Consider the following 20,653-nt stretch of genomic DNA (forward strand, 5'->3'; position numbering starts at 1 on the left):
GGGTGGGAGAGGGCGGAGGGACCATCGGGCCCACAGGTGTCCCAAGTTATGCCACCGCGGCATCACAGTTGTCGCTGCGGGTCGCCCTTCCCCGCGGCTGCTTCCCGTTTCCCCGTCTTCCAAGCAGGCGGCGGGGAGGGGCGGACCCAAGACTGCAAGGGCCCCCTTTCGAGATCCCTGTGTCACCTAGGGCTAAGCGCCCGAGAAAGGGCAACCTTTTCGAGCCTCTTTCTCACCTATAAAATAATAATATCTAACGCACTTGGTAAACGGTAAGACCCCATACGACGTCACGGAATTCTACGCCAGATCCAGGCTCTCCCCAGCGACCCCAGGCGGGCCTGTTCCACCCTCGCTGGCGCCCAGGCCCCGAACCGCACGCACAGGTTAGCCCTTAGCTGGCCATCGCCCGTCGCTTTCCCTTCCCTTACTGTAATGCACGTACGGCTCACGAGCTAGGACATCCCTCCTGCACGCTCTGTTTCTCCTCTGTACCATGGGCTGAAGTGGCCTTTCTATGAATGATGATGATGTTTTTATCCATCAATTGGAAAACGAGGTGTTTGGGGGTTTTTTTTTGAGACGGTCTCACTCTGTTATCCTGAGTCATCCAGAAAGAGCTCTCAATGGCTGAAGTTACAACAACCCAAGCAAATAAATAACAGTATTTGACTATAGCACCCACATAACGGAAATACTCGAGTCCATACTGATAAAAATAAGTAAATAAATAAATGGAAGAGATGATTCTTCCTTACAGCAGAATTCCAATTAATGCATGTAGAACGAATGAGAAATAGAAAATCGGTTAGAGCACCAGGTACCAAACTTAGTGGACAAAAGTGTAAGCAAAAACAGGATATTTGCACAGTTTTAAAGTTTCTCCCCCCTAAATATTTATTAATTACAAAAGGAAACAATAGTAATCTTACTATTGACTGGAGAAAGCCAGAAGATACCACTTTAACCAAGTGACCAAGGTTAGTATCATCAGTAATAAACATAGGTACCATCTACCCACAGATATGATAACCCGAGAAGAGTGTATTGTCTCTGTGGTGTCCTTTCCAATAACGTGTAACTGTAATAAGAATACATCAAACCCAAATCGAGGGTTCCTTCAAAATAAGACTACTATTCTTCAAAAGTATCAAGGTCACAAAAGACAAGGAAAGACAGAGTCACAGAGCAGAGACAACTAAGGATATAAGACAATTTACAGAATTCAGGACCCTGTATTAGTCCTGAAACAGAAAAAAGGCATTACAGGAAAAACTGGAGAGATCCAAATAAAGTCTGTAGTTTAGTTAATGTAACTAACGTCTTACGTTTTTTTGGTTTTTTTAGACAGAGTCTCACTGTGTTGCCCAGGATAGAGTGCCGCGGCATCAGCCTAGCTCACAGTAACCTCAAACTCCTGGGCTTGAGCCATCCTCCTGCCTCAGCCTCCAGAGTAGCTGGGACTACAGGCACGCGCCACCATGCCTGGATAGTTTTTTCTATATATTTTTAGTTGGCCAATTAATTTCTTTCTATTTTTAGTAGAGACTGGATCTCACTCTTGCTCAGGCTGGTCTCAAACTCCTGACCTTGAGGGATCCTCCTGCCTCAGCCTCCCAGAGTGCTAGGATTACAGGCACAAGCCACCACGCCCGGCCTAATGTCTTAGTTTTGATACTTGTTTTATAGTTATATAAGATGTTAACATAATGGGAAGATGAGTGAAATGTATACTGGAACTATTTGTGCAATTTTTCTATAACTCTAAGGTTATCTTAAAACTAAACAATAAATATAAAAAATACAAAGAGGCCGGGCGCTGTGGCTCACGCCTGTAATCCTAGCTCTTGGGAGGCCGAGGCGGGCGGATTGCTCAAGGTCAGGAGTTCAAAACCAGCCTGAGCAAGAGCGAGACCCCGTCTCTACTATAAATAGAAAGAAATTAATTGGCCAACTGATATATATATAAAAAAAAAAAAAAATTAGCCGGGCATAGTGGCGCATGCCTGTAGTCCCAGCTACTCGGGAGGCTGAGGCAGAAGGATCACTCGAGCCCAGGAGTTTGAGGTTGCTGTGAGCTAGGCTGACGCCACGGCACTCACTCTAGCCTGGGCAACAAAGCGAGACTCTGTCTCAAAAAAAAAAAAAAAAAAAAAAAAAATACAAAGAAATACATAGGAATGACAAACACCAAATTCAGGACATAGATGAATGAAATCAGGGAGCTATGCATAAGGAATTTCAACTGTGTGAAGAATGTTTATTTCTCATGCTATGGGGAGGGTACATGGATATTTAATATATTTTTATTACATTTACATGCCCAAAAAATCTCATAATACATCTCGTCTTAAAGCTTCAGACTTTTGAACTAGGTAAAGTCATATCTACCTATAATTTATTCATTCACTCAATAGTTATCAAATATATATTATAAAATGTGGTTCCTGTACTCAAGAAATTCAATTTCCTCAACTGTTGAGATTCAATCCTGCTTCTCCTGTATGGGTTGTGGGCACAGTCTCTGCCACAATGACTCAACTCTGCCATTATAGCAAGAAAGCCACAGACAATACATGTATGAACACATGGCTATGTTCCGTAAGTTATTTACAAAAATAGCTTGGGTGTGGTGTGCTGAGCCATGATGTAACAGATTGAACAGAATTTAGACAATGAGTTTTAACTAAAACTAACATACCACAGGGTGGAGCTATGATCACGCTTTCATGATTTGTAGACATTTCATACGTGAAAACAGATGCTCGTTCAATAGCAGGTGCAGCTGTACCCACGTCTTCCAAACCCTGATCAGAAATTCACTACTGCCTGCCAATTTCACACAAAGTGCCAGATTCTAGGAAAAACAGATGAGATCTCTCTGATGGGCATTTCAACCTTGAAATTGAGAAACTAACTCCACTACTGCAGGAAAGACATAAGGAAGAGCTCCTTCCTATCTGTTGTTGCTCCAATTATTTATTTTGGAATTAAAACAATTTGGGTGTTTTACCTTTTATCCTAGGCTCTACACTGTATACCAAATTTAGTTTTAGAATATTTCATATCAGTATTTTAAAAATATATTATAGACTACCCTGTTTCCTCTCATTTGCTAAACTAAAAAAAAAACAAAATACCACAGTCACATATACATCCTAGAAAACATCAATGGGTTTCATAATTCAATGTTAGTAGGAAATGAAGGGGAATAGATGAATAGGTATATAATAAGAAAATATTGTGGCCAGGCGCGGTGGCTCACACCTGTAATCCTAGCACTCTGGGAGGCCGAGGAGGGCGGATCACTCGAGGTCAGAAGTTCAAAACCAGCCTGAGCAACAGCGAGGCCCTGTCTCTACTATAAATAAAAAGAAATTAATTGGCCAACTAATATATACAGAAAAAATTAGCCGGGCATGGTGGCGCATGCCTGTTGTCCCAGCTACTCGGGAGGCTGAGGCAGGATTGCTTGAGCCCAGGAGTTTGAGGTTGCTGTGAACTAGGCTGATGCCACAGCACTCACTCTAGCCTGGGCAACAGAATGAGACTGTCTCAAGAAAAAAGAAAATATTGTAAAAAGTTCATAGTGAAATCTAGGGGGGGCTTTATAGCTGTTCACTGTAAAACTGTAATGACAAGTTCGAGAATTTTCATTTAACGTTAGGAAAAGGGGGACAGGAAGAAAAATGAAAATTAAAAACCTCTTACAATCTCTTCTACTGTGCTGGGTGTGACAAGACAGGGGAAGGGCCAGTCCAAGCACCCTGAGAAGACCGCAAATGAGGCACCTCAGTTGAGTCTTAGATGACTGTCAAGTATGAGCCAGCAAATAAAAGGGGATGTGGGCAGAGGAGATAGCACAGTTTGCTTTTGAATGGTTATAAACATCTATGCCAGGACCACCACAGATGGTGTTATACTTACAGTTTCAAGTGAAAATTGAAGGATCAGTTTGCTTTTGCCTCTTTTCCTCTACTTCCCATCTCCAGATTGGACATGTCAGGGTATAAACCAATGCCTCCAAGAAAAGTTCCAGCAATAAGGGTGGAAAGCCACAAGAGCAGAGCCTGTCCTGACTATAGGATAAAGGAAAAGGAGGCTGCCAACCAAGAGGAAAGAGGCAAGGAAGGTAACTGGGCATGGTGGTAAGAGCCTGTGAGCTGTGGGTAGGAGGATCACTTGAGCCCAGGAGTTAGTTCAAGGCCAGCCTGGGCAATACAGCGAGACCCTGTCCCTTAAAAAAAAAAAAAATTAAAAGAAGCAGTTAGTCTGGGAAACATAACTGGAAAGGTTTTTCTAGGGGTTTATACCTAGTGTCCTGCATATGGCAGATAAAATTTAAACTCCTTCCCAAGAAACTTGTTTTTCCTATCTTTTTCAATGTTCCACTCTTTTGCCCCACCCCTAATTCCAGAAAATTCATCTGTAAACAGGTACTACTTCACATATGGTGAGTTGAAGACACCAGAGTTAACCAATAAGATGGCAAAAACATACCAGCATAACATGTACACAAGCCTCAAAGAATCAGAATCTGTGGCCAGGCATGGTGGCTCATGCCTATAATCCCAGCACTTTGGAAGGCCAAGGTGGGAGGAGGATCATTTGAGCCCAGGAGCTCTGAAACCAGCATAGGCAACATGGCAAGACCTGCCTCTACAAAAATAAATAAATAAATACAATTAGCCAGGCATGGTGGCACACACCTGTAGTCCCAGCTACTCGGGAGGCTGAGGCAGGAGGATCACTTGAGCCCAGGAGTTTGAGGCTACGATTACGCCACTGCACTCCAACTAGGGCAACAGAGCAAGACCCTATCTTAAAAAAAAAAAAAAAATCAGAATTTATATGAAAGGACCTTACTTTCCAAATTGATACATCATTTAAAAGAAAAGGAATTTAGGAGACCTTAAGAAATGTAAAGCATTTTCTTGGCAATTCAACATGCTCTCAGTTTGAATTGCTCTTCTAACATACAACTCCTTGTATTTACAACTGAAAGTTGGAGAGCCATAGACTTAAAAACAAATTGGCTCCAAAAATGATATACAAATGGCCAATAAGTACATGAAGGCTCAGCATCATTAGTCATTAGGGAAATGCAAATCACAACCACACTGAGATACCACTTAACATCTACTAGGATGGCTATAATACAAAAAAAAGAAAATAACACAATATTGGCAAGGACATGAAGAAATTAGAATCCTTATGTTGCTGTTGGGAATGGTGCAGCCGATGGGGAAAAGAGTTTAGCAGCTCCTCAAAGTTAAACACAGAATTACCATATGACTCAGCTATACACTCCCACATATATATCTAAAAGAACCAAATGTAGAGACTCAAACAGATACTTGTACACCAATGTTCTTAGCAGCATAATTCACAATAGCCAAAAGGTAGAAACAACCCAAGTGACCATCACAGATGAATAAACAAAATGTGGTATGTACACACAATGGAATATTATTCAGCCATAAAAAAGAAAGAGTTTTGATATATGCTACAACATGGATAGACCTTAAAACATATGCTAAGTTAAATTAGACAAACACAGGACAAATCTTACATGATTCCACTTATATGAGGTACCCAGAATAGGCAAATGCACAGAGAGAAAATAGAACTGTGGTTACCAGGGGTTGGGGGGGAAGAATGGGAAGTTGTTATTTAATGGATACAGAGTTTATACTGGTGATGATGAGAACATTTTGCATATACATAGTGGTGATACAACATTGTAACAATTTCAGTGCCACCGAATTGTACACTCACAAATTCTTAATAAAATTTTATATTTTATCACAATAAAAACCCTAAACCATATCACAATAATTAATTAAATGCTTACTATGTGTATGGTATTGAGCCAAAAGATAAATGTGTGTTTACAGTACACACATGGATTTGCTCTCCATTTCAGACAGATGTTAAGCAAATAAGGAATTACTAATACCTGCCTTCTACAAAGCTACACGTCACTTCCAATATTATCAGGAAAATGTCCTCCTCAGAAATGCTAATCCATTTTCCAGGTCCAAACAATGCCCAAAATACACCTTTTATGAAGAGCAGCTTCAGAGGACTTGGAACACATTAAAAATAGCACATATTTTATTTTTAAGCACATAATGAACATCAGACTTTTCCAGTACCACTGTACCCTCCACAAATTCTTTGTATAGAATTGAATATATTGGAAGCAAGTTGTTTCTGATAAAGTTTCTGATTATCAGGAATCAAGACACAACAGCCCTAAAGGTAAGAGTTTTATATCTAACATCCTCAAAAACAAGACATAGCATATTTTACTTTCAAAGTAGAGTATAAATATTTTACCATATCCTTCAATCCATAGAGCACTCCACTGTAAAATGATTCACATTGACTCTGCACAATTCTTCTCACACATAATTCACTTCAAGTTAGATGAGGGACTAACGATAAAACATGCATTATTTGAAGTATGCGAGCATGAAATGTAGAACTCTACAACTTATCTTAAAAAAAAGAGTAAGTTCCAGGAGCTTTTTATTGTTTGAATAACAGAACACACAAAAGCAGGCAGAGAAGTCCTCAAGGAAATGATGATCACGTTTCGCTGTTATTTGCCCTTTGGTCCTTCATCTTTTAAGCACTTATATTTTCTTTTAATAATATTAGACACTTATTTTGATCACAAATGCAATTCAAGTGTGAATAAATAAATGTATTATCTTTTAAGCCCCCTGCCCCATGTTCCTTTAAATAGAAAAAAGTACTAAATGTCTCTTCATAGCCTATTTGGCCATACTTTTAAAAACCTATGGTTTTAAAAACAGATTGTGACTTGATCTTCTGAAATCAAATCCTTCTCAAACTACAGCTCATTCTGTTACAGAAATCCTGGGAAAGATGTCCTACTGATATTGTCGATAGTCTCCAAAAGGTGAGGATGGTAACTGTGTTGAAGGCAACTGGGAGGGATCTTCAGCAAACTGAGGGCCTGTGAGTAAGAAAAAGGGTTTAAAAAATCATCTGAATATTATATATTTAAAAAGAACAAGTCTCTATAGAAAGTAAATCAATCAACTAAAAAATTATGTGCTATATTACAGCTGTAACCTGAATTTCTTTATAGATCCATTTAATTCCCATTAGCATAGTGGGGAACCTTCAAATGTGGTATAATTTATGACAGACTGATTTCTGTTATGTTCCAGAATGAACAGCTTTCAAATGCTATGCTAGGAAAGTCAGATGGATTAATTATAGCAAGAAGCAATATTCGAGTTTTTAAAGCAATTGTTATAACAAGCTGCCATATATCAAGATTGGAAGAATCTCTCCCACCTCTTGACATATTTTTCAGTAGCTATTTAAAATTATTTTCACAAAGTTTAAGTATCTTAGTCATGTTTTAAGAGAACTTGGTAATCCAATTTATATAACCAATTAATCAAGGAATGAGCTCTGAAATGGGAAGACACCCTGTAGCTTGCTGTAGAACAAAGTCTTACAGTTTTAGTTTTCAAAACATGAAAGAAAGGGCCTGTAAACTAAGAAAAAATGCAGCTCTTAAAAAAGGGAGACTTTTACAGTCCTAATCAATCTTTTTTTTCTTTAGGGAAACTGAAGTAGACCAAAAAATATCTGGAAGGAAGAGAAAAAGAGGGCAGTGGTAAAATTCCCTGACATTTTTCAAGTGCTTTATTTCAATCACATATTTTTATTTCATTATACAAGTGGTATCTATCTGTTCATTATAGAAAACCTGAAAAGATACTGGGTGAAAAAGATAAACCAAAGATAACCATTGTTACCATTTAGATACAGTTCTGTCTAATCTTTTATCACTGTTTTAAGAAATTTTTCATGTAAATTCATTGGAAAAATATAATTAACGCCAAAGATTTCCCCCCATACAGCTTTTCAGAAACATACTTATCTAAAAATACACCTCTCTTAAGCTGCTTCTATATAAATGCTTAGTTTTAATATTAATGAAAAGGAGATTCCCTCTAAGAGAAAAAAGCCTAAAGCAAAGTAACCAAGGCTAATTCCCAGAAGACAATGTAACTAGTTTTGTTTGTTATATCCGTTTCTGAATTTCTGCAAATAATGGAATAATCTTTTGATGTTTTATGAAGTCTTTCACAATAACTTGGTCAAAACAAATTAAAAAGCAAAATTAGGAAGTGATCATCACAACACAGTGTTAACTCACAGGTAAGGACTGAAAAAACAGAAATGTAAGGTGAGAGGGTCCACAAGGTCATCTAGATCACCCCATTGGCATACAGTAAGTGTGCTTGAAAATTGTGCCAAAAAGGTATTGAATCTCTTGCTAGGTGCCTCAGGGAAATCAAATCAAATTGGGAGGTATGATCTATTCCTAAGTATATGCTGAATCTTTTCCAAGCTCCAAAAATAATTTTCAACACATCTCATTATTCTATATATTTCCTTCCCATATGCCAGGTCATGTTTTCACTACTATAATACACTTAGTATCTTTCTGCTTTCTTCCAATGTCAAGGGATATTTTGATTTAGACATTGAATTTTTTGTTTTCTTTTCTTTTTAATTTAAAGAGACAGAGAACAGTTATGTGTCCAGGCAGGCCTCAAACTCCTGGGCTCAAGCAATCCTCCTGCCTCAGCCTTCCAAGTAGCTGGGATTACAGGTGTGTGCTAGCGTGTGTCCAGCTTAGACACTGAAATTTTTGATGGTTACAAGAAACTGTACAAGTTAATGGCCAGGCAGGGTGGCCTCACACCTGTAATCCCAGCTACTCGAGAGGCTGAGGCATAAGGATTACTTCAGCCCAGGAGTTCAAGACCACCCTGGGCAACATAGCAAAACCCTGTCTCTACAAAAAATTTAAAAAATTAGCTAGGCATCATGGTGCATGACTATAGTTCTAGCTACTCAGAAGGCTGAGGCAGAAGGATGGCTTGAGCCCAGGAATTGGAGGTTGCAGTGAGCTATCATTGTACCACTGCACTACAGCCTGGGCAACAGAGAGAGACTCTGTCTCTTCAAAAAAATAAAAATAGAAGAAACTGTACAAGTTAACAGCTGACCAAATTATTCTATAACCATGTAATGATCATTCAGCCCATAATTTAACTTTTCTCCTATGCATCACAGAAGAGGAACAATTAGCAACAAATTACATTACCAACTTCTCAAAGAGACTTTTCCTATGAACTCTAAAGTGACCCTCCCAAACGTAAGTCACTTTCTACCACTCTATTTTATTTTTTTATTTATTTTATTTATTTATTTATTTATTTATTTATTTATTTATTTTTTTGACAGCAGCCTGTATCTGTATATTTTCTTCAAAGCAAACAACACTATCTGAAATAATCTTGTTTCTCTATTAATGTGTTAGTCTGTCTAACGTTCTCTCACTAGAACGTTAAGTCTTTGAGGGCAGGGACTGTCCTATTCACTACTGTATCCTCAAGCACCTACAACAGTGCCTGGCACATAGGTGTATGGTAAAAAGTTGTTAATTGACTACCATTATTGTTACACACCTGCAAAACCATTATCCAAGCACCTTTAGAAGGACCATAAATTTCTTGGAATTAAGCAAATAAGCACTGATAACACTTAAGAACTATAATCAAAGATCAACAGCAAATTATCTAACCAAAGCATTTTTGTTTTTGTGGTTAAAAATAATGATTACATTCATGTCCACTTTTTCAACTAGAACCAGAGCCTATTATCATAGTCCTCATAAACCACACCATATTAATACATAATGTAGAGAAATCAAAAACCACTAGACAAAGTGTCTTCTTTCTTAACACCCAGAAACCATTCCAAAACGTTTGCGCTATGGTATTAAGTAGAAAGGAGACTCACCATTGGGAAACTGTGCAGAGGCAAATCTTGTCAACAAGATACCAGCTCCTTCAATTAAAGCTAGGAGAATGCCACCCATCGCAGCTGACCCAACCATGGCCACTGGTCCATCTGAAGACATTAATAACAAAGAGATTACTTTAACAGAAATCTAGTTTACTGTAAAAGATAGTAAAGAAGAGTGCTATTGGCTCCCCTCATTTCCAAACTCTTGTTCTCACTGTCCAAGACCCAGTCAACAAACTATGGCGTGTAGGTCAAACCCAGCCCACTGTCTGTACTTGTAAATCAAGTTTTACTGGACAACAGCCATGCTCCTTTGTTTATGTAGTAACTGTGGCTGCTTTCATGGTAGGACAGCGAAGTTGAGTAGTTGTCACAAAGACCACACAGCTGCTCAAAGCCTAAAATATTTACTTTCTAGCCTTTTACAGAAAAAGTTTGTGATCCCCTGATCTAAACCACTAAGCCCAAAGAAATTCTGGGTTGCTCTCTGTTCCAAAGATCTAGAAGATGGTTCTAAGCTCTTTATTTATAACAACGCTATGTGGCAGGTACTATTATTAATCCCAGAATACTGATAAAGAAACAACAGCACAAAAAGTTTGGTAAATTGCCCAGTCACACAGCTAATAAATGGCAGAACTGGGACCTAAAGTGTTCTTAACTACTGTAAGGGTTAAGATATATAAGGGTTAGAACTGCATGCTATCTCATTCTCAAATGTTCCAAATAAATAAATCCCCTTCCTTTTTTTCAAATCACTATATACTGATACAGTGAATTTGAATAACATGAATACCATGTATTCATGCTATACCAAAGTAAGCAACGTTCAGTTTTATATATTATAGATGTCATTCAATTAAGACAGATAAGCTTTTCCAGAAAGTGTGGCTTCTACTTGTGTCTTTAATGATTGCTTACTTCTTGCTGCCAGTATGGCTCCTGTTAAGGCACCACTCGTGATGGAGTTCCAGGGATCTTCCTTTCCTCTGACTTGAACCATACTACAGTCAATCATGGAAAACAGACCTCCCCAAACTGCGAAGCTACCTATTTCATTTTAAAAAGAAACAAACAAATACTAATTTCATCTTATATTTAAAATGTTATAGTCAGAAATAAGTTTATGTAACACTCAGTATATTTTCAAAACCTTCATACTCCAAAAAAATGCATGTAAACACAAGTTTCAATAAACACTGAATGAAAGTCAGAATACTTATCTTTTGAATAAAGCTCAGATTATATTTATATCAGATGGAAAATTAGCAATGGCCCAAAGCCTAGAAGAAATACTCCAGGACTAATAGTCAGGCTGCATATGTCTAACAACATGCAAATCACCCTTTCAGAACAACATCTCTGCTTACCCAGCAATATACAAAATCAAACCACCCTGCTTCCTCCTATCTTCTCCTTTTCTTGCATACCTTTACTTACCTCTATTTTTTCCTCTCTTCATTAAGTGTCACTGAGCATCTACTCTATGAAAATCACTGATGAAAATATTAATACAAAAGAAATCCAGCTACTCTGGAATATATTACATGTGTAAGCCAATATATGCTCAGTGGCAAATGAATAAGTAGTTAGAATTATGGAACATCGAGGGAATAGAAAGCACCTTTCCTCCCTCCTTTAGTTCTCAAGCACAAATCTAAAAACAACTTTAAATCAGCAGATTACTTGACACTTAAACTCCACCTAAACACAAAAATAATTTTACAAAACAAAGAAGTATGTGTCTTTGTACACATACACATACTTGTACACACATACAAGTACACACAAAACCTAAAAATATAACACCAAGATTTTAACTGTCAGCATTTCTGGGTGACATAACAGATGATCTAATATCTTTGTGCCTTTCTATATCTTCCAAATCTTCTAAAATGAATACAGAAGATCTGTATCATGTGAAAAGAGTTATTACACTTACTAAGACTAAATGCTTCATTTGACTAGGAAGAACAAAAGAAAAAGAAATAGAAAAAGAAAAGCAAAGCCGCATAAATTGAACCCTAGTCACTTTATTCTTCACCCCTTGAAATCTCAGGGTAGCAGGTAACACGATGTGTTAACAAGAGCGTAAACTGAGTTCCACCAAATAGTTCAACCAGCCCATCTCCTGGATCTTTCCCAGTTCTCACGTTATCAGTTAAATCTAGTAGCTAGTACCAGTGGAAGTATAGCAAAAGCTCCCTCATTTCTGGTCCAATATTAGATACCACATACTACATAAAAATAAATCACTTCTTTTTCCTCAGTAATTCTAAGCCCTAGGAAAGAGCTATGATGTCTAGGTATATTAGAACTATTTCACTAAATTTTTCAGACAAGACCCTCCCATTTCCTCACAAGGGTCTGAAATCTCCCCATTCCTTAACAATCACTGCCAGAGTAAGCTAAGGTTATACGAACGGAGAGTTTAGTCCAAGCAGGGTAAGCAGGGTATCTACGCAGAAGGGTAGCCTGGTGTGGGGAGCCAGAGCAAGGTGAGGAGGATGTCAACACCCCTGGGTGTCAGAGAACGAGCAGAGTGAGTAGAGATTCACAGGGAAGGGCAGCCTGGCATGGAGTGCCAGAGTATATCCAGGGCACCCTGCTGCAGAGTGTGACAGCCCAAGCAGGGCAAGGAGGGAAGTACACATATGAAAAGAGAGAAAATAATGAACTCCATGGGGCTGGTTTGGAATTACAAGGTATCAATGTGAATTCATTATTTTTAATATACACAGATTTATAGAAATATGTGTGTATATGTATGTAATTAGTGTGTTTTTATATACATACAGGACGCATATTTTCAAGCTCTGTTACAAAGAGGGCCTGGGCATAGCAACACCCCAGTAATAACAACAACACACTCAGTGCCCATAGATTGGCTTCTAAATAACCATTCTCAACTAAAAGGAACCTGGAAAAATGGATGACTCAATGGCTAGGACAGGGAAAGGGAAAGTACAAAATGGGCCTGGAACATCTTTTCCCAAAATGCAAGAAAGTGCTTGAAGAATGACAGAGACATGTCAAAACCCTATCTTATTCCCCCTGTGAAAATATAAAACCTTTCAGGATACAACTGTGATTTTTCCATGTTGCCTGTCCCTTGATTTTGATGTGAAGGCCTTTGCAAATGCTCACACTAAATTACACTGAAAATGCCACCCCCAGAAATGCTGACAATTAAAATCTTGGTGTTGTTTGTTTGATTTGAGACAGTCTCTCTTTGTTGCCCAGGCTAGAGTGAGTGCCGTGGCATCAGCCTAGCTCACAGCAACCTCAAACTCCTGGGCTCAAGCAATCCTACTACCTCAGCCTCCCAAGTAGCCGGCACTACAGGCATGCGCCAACATGCCCGGCTGTTTTTTTATATATATATTAGTTGGCCAATTAATTTCTTTCTATTTATAGCAGAGACGAAGTCTTGCTCTTGCTCGGGCTGGTTTCAAACTCCTGACCTCAAGCAATCTGCCCGCCTTGGCCTCCCAGAGTGCTAGGATTACAGGCGTGAGCCACCGCGCCCGGCCGGTGTTATGTTTTTAGATGTTTGTACTTGTATATGTGTATGTCTATTTTTGGAATTCAAGACTAGAACTTCTCAATATACTGTTTCCAAAAGAGGCTGATCTCAAGGATTTGAAATGGATGATTCCTATTCACTCATACCACCATCCACTCTTCCTTTATTTTATCTTGCTTTTTAAAAAAATAAACGTTTATAGATTTTTATTTTTTTAAAAGAGACAGGGTCTTGCTATGTTGCCCAAGCTGGCCTCAAACTCCTAGACAGACTTATGTGATCTTCCTACCTCAGCATTCTGAAGAGCTAGGACTATAGGCCTGTGCCATTGAGCCAGGCTCCAGTAATTTTAGATTTAGACAACTTGTGAAGACAGTATACAGAGTTCCCATATATCTCACACCCAGTTTCCCCTATTACTAACATCTACATCAGCATGGGGCATTTGTCACAACTAATGACCCAATATCAATACATTATTATTAACTGAAGTCCATACTTAATTCAGATTTTCTTAGTTTTTATGTCCTTTTTCTGTTACAGGACACTACATTTCATTTAGTTGTCATGTCTCCTTAGGCTTCTCTTGGCAGCGATAGTTATCTGATTGTTTTTTAATTCAATGAAGTTAAGGTGATAGAAACAGCATCTCAAAAACCAAGTAAAAACCTATATGGTTCAGTCCAGAAATAGTACACAATTTCCAAAAAAATAAAAAGATGAAAATTAAAAATTAAAAAAAAAAACCTATATGGCTTCTGCATATACTAAAGGTTCAGGGTTTGGCGTGACTTTAATATGATTTTCATTCTTGACCAACACAGTAACCATAAAAACAAAGGAAAATTAGTTACTATTTACTTTTCAGAGTCTACAATTATTACAGAGGGGGGAAAAAATAAAAAAAGATACTTCAACCAAATCACTTCAATCTTCAGGGCCTCAATTTCTTCATTTAGAAATGGTAACAACAGTACTAACTTCTTTCACTTTGGTGAGAATTAAATAAGATAATGTTGTAAAACACTTAGCATAGTGCTTGGCAAAAAGTAAGCACTCAATAAATGGCAGCTATTAGCTACTGTCTTCAAAAGAAAAATATGCTAAAAACAAAGAGAAGATTATTTTGATACAAAAAATTACTAAGGATAACTGAAGTGTTAAGTCTTTTTCACATCTTATATATAGTCTCCCCAGTCTGACTATATCTTTGTAAGTGAATACAACCTCCAAACTTTTTTGTCATCTCACTTCTTCCAGCTTCTGAATAACAAAGTTTAACACATTAACTACATAAACTTGTATTTAACTCATACTAGTTTTGAGCCCAGGACCTTGTGAAGCATCTGTAATACACACATCTCTTTATTTTATTTTATTTATTTTTTGAGACAGAGTCTCACTCTGTTGTCTGGGCTGGAGTACCATGGTATCAGCCTAGCTCACAGCAAACTCAAATTCCTGGGCTCAAGCAATCCTCCTGTCTCAGCCTCCAAAGTAGTTGGGACTACAGGAGTGTACCACCACGCCTGGCTAGTTTTTTCTATTTTTAGTAGAGACATGGTCTCACTCTTGCTCAGGCTGGTCTTGTACTCCCGAGCTCAAGCTATCCTCTGGCCTCAGTCTCCCAGAGTGCCAGAATTATAGGCGTGAGCCACCGTGCCCAGCTATGCACACGTCTCTTTACTTTGGGAGCCAGGTGAACCATTTTTTAAGTTGCATATAACTCATGCACAGAAAACAATAAAAAAAAAAAACTTTCATTAAATTAGAAAGGATCATTTTGTTTTCAAAGTTTTTATTCTATTTTTGTAATAAAACACTACGGCCCCAAGGAAAAAAAAGTTTTTTTCCCAATGTGGCAGTCAATGTGTTAAAAAATGTAAAGAATATAATCTTTTCAAATTTTGCATTGACCTCTGTACAATGTCCAAAAGCTAACCTCGGAGAAGAGCCCAATCAGGTTGATCAGTTTCTCATGAAACCCCAATCCTTCAGATCACATTCTCTTCAGCTTTGTTACCTCAAAAGCTATCATTCCTGACTCTCACAAACCTGTACTTTAAACACACTGTCTTCCTTCTGGAGAAGGAAAAAATCACTAAGTGTCTGAAGGACACAGACAAAATTTTCAAATGAACACAATAATTCAAGTCAACTTTCTGAACAAGCCATAAATCAAGAAGAACCTACAGGGATATTAGTTCATGACAAGCTGTTAGACCAAATTAAAATCACTAACTGGTATCATCTAAAAAGAAAAAACATAGCTCCATCTTCAAATAAACAGAAAAAATGATCTAGAGTACAAATGAAAAAATTCTGCTCACCTCCCAACTGTGGAGCCCTGGATTTAATAGCTGTCAAACTCCCTCGTAGTCTGTGGTTTACTCCCTATAACAAAAGGAAGCAGCCAAAAATATATTGGAAGTATAATACACTTCTACCCACAAGTAATATTCCCAAAGCCATCTATCAGGTGATGATAAAATAATACCACCCACTTACCACTGGAGAATTTCGAAAACCTTTGATTGCTTGAAAGATACCACCACCAATGGTACCCATTGTAAAGGCCCCACCACAGTCATCCACGATTCGCCAGGGGCTAAGAACAGGGGGAAAAAAAGATAATCATATTTCTCATTCATAAACCATAAAACCTTCTTTGCTAAGACAGTAAGGGATGCGACAGTTTCCACAGCAACAGGGTAGTCAAAAGATCAAAGCAGTTTTGACTATAAAACTAATCAGATAACTAACTACACTGCTTTAGGACATATCTACTAAGAGAAAGCAAAGGGCTACCTACTGATTTAGTAAATGAAAACTCACTATTTTTATAAAATCTTTACCACAACAAAGTTAAACACTTTACCACCCTGTTAAGCTGTCATTATGCCATAACAAGCAGTTTACAGTATGCTGAGCCCTGCAGATTTGAGCACAATCCAGGAAGGGGATAACTGCCTTTGAAGAAGGTAAGTTTAAAGAGCCAGGAGGCACTGAAACATATATCCTGTATGCCATTTGGTGGGGGTTGGGGGAGGAAGCATAAAGCAGGCTTCAGGGCTAAGGATGGTAATATAATAATTCAGAGTCTTGGGCATTTTCACAACTTGAGCACACCTTGGTTCTTGCTCTTACATAACAAAAAAAAAGTGATTAACCCAAATATCGAGACTTGATTTTTCACTTATGACCCCAGAAACTTTAGACAACCTGGGACTACTCTCTGATAGCAATTACGCCGTTTTATAATTATCTGTGTGCCTAATTTATTCATGCTTTTATTCCTTGAACCTAACCAACTGCTAACACAGAGCCCTCACTCATCAAATACTGAATGAAAGAACGAATTTCAGCTGATGGCTTTTCACAGAACATAAGCTACTATCTCTTCCTATATTACAGATAACTTTTGCCCCTTTCTGCCTTCCAAGGGATAATTCCAAGCAAGAAAAGAAGATTCCACCCTAACGGAGGTTATCCCACCCTCTTGGGTAAAATCTATGCTCCACTCATTTGAAATGATTCACCCTGCTGTCACGTATCATGATACAAGTAAGGCCTCGAGAACAGCACTCTCTGAGAGACCTATCTTCTTTTCCTCAGCACAGGAACTGAGCAAGGCGAGGCGCAGGAACGCGTCCAAGGTCACCTCAGCGGGCAGAGAGGACAACGGACCCCGCACGAGGCCAACTGTGCCCTGCGCCGGGAGGAGGTTCCGAGGCTCCACTAAACCCAAGCCTGAACCCCCTCCTCATCCACCGCAAGGTCACACGAGTGCTGGGTTGTGGGCGGCGAGGCTCACGAGGCCGAGTGGACACGGGTGGGGTACAGGGCTGAGAAGCCGACTGGCCCCTCGAGTCTGCACTGCCCACGGTTACCAGGCCCAAGTTGACGAGCGTGCGGCTGAGTATCGCTCGCACCTCGGGAGACTAGACTGGGGAGAACGAGGGCCGTGGGCAGAAGACAGCGGAGGAGACTCACCAAGGCTCTCGAGCATACTCCTCCATCTTGACTCCAGCGGCGCACGGGATGCCGGGCAAGCTGGGCGGGGCCTGACCCCAGCAGCGGAAGTGATCCCGAGAGGAGGGCGTTGACGTCTATAGGGATTGGGCCATTGTTTCCCCTCGCAGCCAATGGGAGCCGGCACTCCCCGGTAGCTGTGGGTGGGGCATTCTGCCCACATCCTCGAAGGCCTCGAGTCTAGGCTGTGTGTGCCGGAAGCTGCGAGTGACAAAGAGTTCCTTACCTTGTAACTACAAGTTCCGTGGCCTGGGATGAACCTGATATTATTCCGCTAGGATTCTTCAAACTTCCTGAATACATTTCCTTTTTTTAGTACTTTTGCTGTCGACTGTGAATTAATGCTACCCAATTCGTTATGGATTGTGAACATCTTACCAATTACACGTAGCTCCTTTAGGGTGGACGATGTCTCAGACCTTCATAATGATCACAGTGCCTGGGATGTAGTAGATGCTCACTAAGTGTTTGTGAAATGGAACTATTTGGGCCATCTGTAGTGCCGTGCCCCAAAATTTGGAGCCCTCGGTTTGCGGGACATAGGCGGCTGGATCACATCACCCGGCAGGATCTCATCACCCGAAGGAGTGAGGGATGTTCAATAGACTAAAGGGGCGGGGACAAAGCACAAAAAAATACCAAACCAAAAAAAAAGAACCTCAATCATCTGATGGCTGTTAAAGGTGCTCCTCTCCATTCTGTACTTTTGCAATCGACTATGAAACACAGCTCAGGTGCGGTGGCTCACGCCTGTAAATCCCAGCACTTTGGGAAGCGGAGGTAGGAGGATTGCAGACCAGCCTGAGCAACGTGGAAGAGAAACCCCACCTCTACAGAGAATTTAAAAAAAAAAAAAAAACAATAGCTGGGCTGATGTCAAGCACCTGTAGATTCGCCTGAGCCCAGGAGTTTGAGGCTACAGTGAGCTATGATAGTGCTGTTGCACCCCAGCCTGCAGGACAGAGCCAGACCCTGTCTCTAAGCAAAATAAAATTTTAAAATGTACATATTTAAAAAGTCAGTGTAATAAATAATAGAAGACTACAAAGAAAAGTGAAGTTCACTCCAAAAGCTTGGAAATGAGGTAAACAGATGAATTGAACTCTCCATAGAACTAAAGATTATCAGTAAATATGTCTTCTATGTGAGGACAGTTCAAACTAGTTGTCTGATTTGGATGTATAAGTTCGAGAAGGCCTGTTTGGAATGTGACTGTAATTAAGTACACTTAAATATAATTAATTGTACAAGCTGAAGAGAGACTGTGGGAGAGGAGTAACATGAAGCCTCAAAGGAGGAACTCAGCAAGAACCTGATGTTTAGTCAGCACCCCAGACCTGGTGGACGTAAATATTTCAGTAACTAGAGATTTACGCCTCATGGGGCAAGGATATTTTTTTCAGGTTTCACCAGGACCCAGATGAAATATCCCTTAGCTTTAGCTACCTTGAGGCTGATTTTTTTTTTTTTTTTTACTCAATCACCAGGAATAGTCAGGGTTCTCCAAGACAACAGAATCAATAGGTCGTACGTATATTAGGAGATTTATTATGAGGAACCGTCTCACGTGATTATGGAGGTTGAGAAGTCCCATGATCTGTGTTTGCAAGCTGGATACCCAGGAAAGCCAGTGGTATAATTCAGTCCAAGTCCAAAAGCCCAAGAACCAGGGGAGCTGATGATACAAATCCCAGTTCAAGGGCAGGAAAAGATGAGATGAAATATCCCAGCTCATCAGTGAGGCAGGAAAAGAGGGACAAATTCCTCCTTCCTCTGCCTTTTGCTCTTTCATTCAGGCCTTCAATGGATTGGGTGATGCCCACCCACTTTGGGGAGGGAAATCTACTTTACTGAGTTCACCAATTCAAATGCTAGTCTCGTCTGGAAACACTCTCCCTGACAGATGAAGAAACAATGTTTAATCTGGGCACCTGATGGCCCACTCAAGTTGACATGTAAAATTAACCATCACAGTGATGATACTGAGTTTCTGAGTTTACAAAACTGAAGTCCAGAATCTGGGTGTGATTACTTAGCTCATTTCGTTCCTAGAGTCCCTATCTGAAAGTTTACTGTCCTGGGAAGCTTTGCTCAAGGGGCCAAAAGCACTCTTAGACTTCTCACTGTCTTCTCTCTTTTTAACTGCAACAGATAACAGGATAGGTTTGGCTGGGGGAGGCCCAGGATTTAGCCTTTGTTGGCTGGAGGAGGAAGATGTCACCCCTCCTCAAAAATACCCACTTCCATTTGGTTCCAGGGTGCTGAGTGAAGAAACTTTTAAAAAGGGTTCAAAGAAAAGAGATCAGTAATATAATTTTTCCCTAGTGAGTCTTAAAGAAGTCTAGGGGACTGTGGTGGCCCTAACTGAAGGACTGGTCCATGATACAAAGGCAGGATAGAAGAAAGCAGTGGCAATCCTTGAGAGAAAACTCACAATAAAAGTGAGGGGATTCAACATACCAAGGTATATTTTATTTAAAGTTAGTGTTCTGGGCCCAGTATGGGACTGCTGCTGGAACCCCTTGTGGTCCAGGAATGGACATTTTCAGAATCTGCCCCTCCTGGGCAGATATATGCCAACTCAGAGGCTGCTGGACCTCAGTAGATTGAGTTTCATTGAGCCAGAGGCTTCCAACCACCAGGAAGTCACAAGCCATGTATGTGGCTCCAAACTCCCCATCCTGCCTGGTCCAAGTCACCACGAAACTCAGATTGGTACGGATAGTTAAGGATTGGATCACAGCCTCCTATTGGGTTTGGGCTTCTAGTCTGTGACTGGGGCTGATTTGGTGGGCAGGGGGGTTTCAGCCTGGCCAGAATGGAGGTGATGCAGGTAATCTCTTGTCTCTTTTCTGCCCCCCTTTCTCTCCTGCTCTCCTCTCAGGAACACATTAGTCTGGCCTGTGTTCTGTCTCAAGCTCTCCTCTGCCCACTTCTGCTCATCTCAGGAGTGTCGGGCCAGTGGCTTGCTTCCGGAGACAAAACCTGCAGCTTTCTTCTAGGGAAACTTTCTGCATCCCCCAAAAGAAGAGAACCAGTGTGAAAATTTGTCTCTTTTGTGATCTCACATACTCTGGCCCCTGCCTATGGCAGAACCTCTATTGATCTTTATCTTTGAATATAATAGTTTAGCTATTAATAATTTAGCTACTTACATTATTATATTTAAGCAAGCATTATTGACTGCTTACAATGTGTCTGATGCTATTAGCACTTTGTATGCAT

General features: G+C 39.9%; 1 protein-coding gene and 1 long non-coding RNA gene across 2 annotated transcripts; one reads left to right on the forward strand and one right to left on the reverse strand.

The window, feature by feature from the left end:
- The first annotated feature begins 369 nt into the window (after positions 1–369).
- On the forward strand, positions 370–16,896 carry LOC142863853 (uncharacterized). Its single transcript, XR_012914488.1, has 3 exons — positions 370–386; positions 3,993–4,132; positions 16,811–16,896. It is a non-coding gene; the product is annotated as an uncharacterized LOC142863853 (long non-coding RNA).
- On the reverse strand, positions 6,518–17,498 carry TIMM17A (translocase of inner mitochondrial membrane 17A). Its single transcript, XM_012744416.3, has 6 exons — positions 17,390–17,498; positions 15,905–16,004; positions 15,727–15,790; positions 10,792–10,920; positions 9,865–9,975; positions 6,518–6,988 (listed from the first exon to the last, which is right to left on the reverse strand). The coding sequence occupies exons 1-6, from the start codon at positions 17,413–17,415 to the stop codon at positions 6,903–6,905; spliced, it is 516 nt and encodes a 171-aa protein (XP_012599870.2). The 5' UTR covers positions 17,416–17,498; the 3' UTR covers positions 6,518–6,902.
- Between the last annotated feature and the right edge of the window lie 3,155 nt (positions 17,499–20,653).

Source organism: Microcebus murinus, chromosome 23 (assembly GCF_040939455.1).
Source record: "Microcebus murinus isolate Inina chromosome 23, M.murinus_Inina_mat1.0, whole genome shotgun sequence".
Taxonomy (NCBI): Eukaryota; Metazoa; Chordata; class Mammalia; order Primates; family Cheirogaleidae; genus Microcebus; species Microcebus murinus.

Excerpts from the sequence above, each read along its gene's own strand:
- TIMM17A (XM_012744416.3), bottom strand. The coding sequence starts at position 17,415 with ATGGAGGAGTATGCTCGAGAGCCTTG. Across the intron at positions 10,921-15,726 it reads CAGGGCTCCACAGTTGGGAG|GTAGCTTCGCAGTTTGGGGA; the intron begins GTGAGCAGAATT and ends AAAATGAAATAG. Across the intron at positions 9,976-10,791 it reads AGCCATACTGGCAGCAAGAA|ATGGACCAGTGGCCATGGTT; the intron begins GTAAGCAATCAT and ends TAATGTCTTCAG.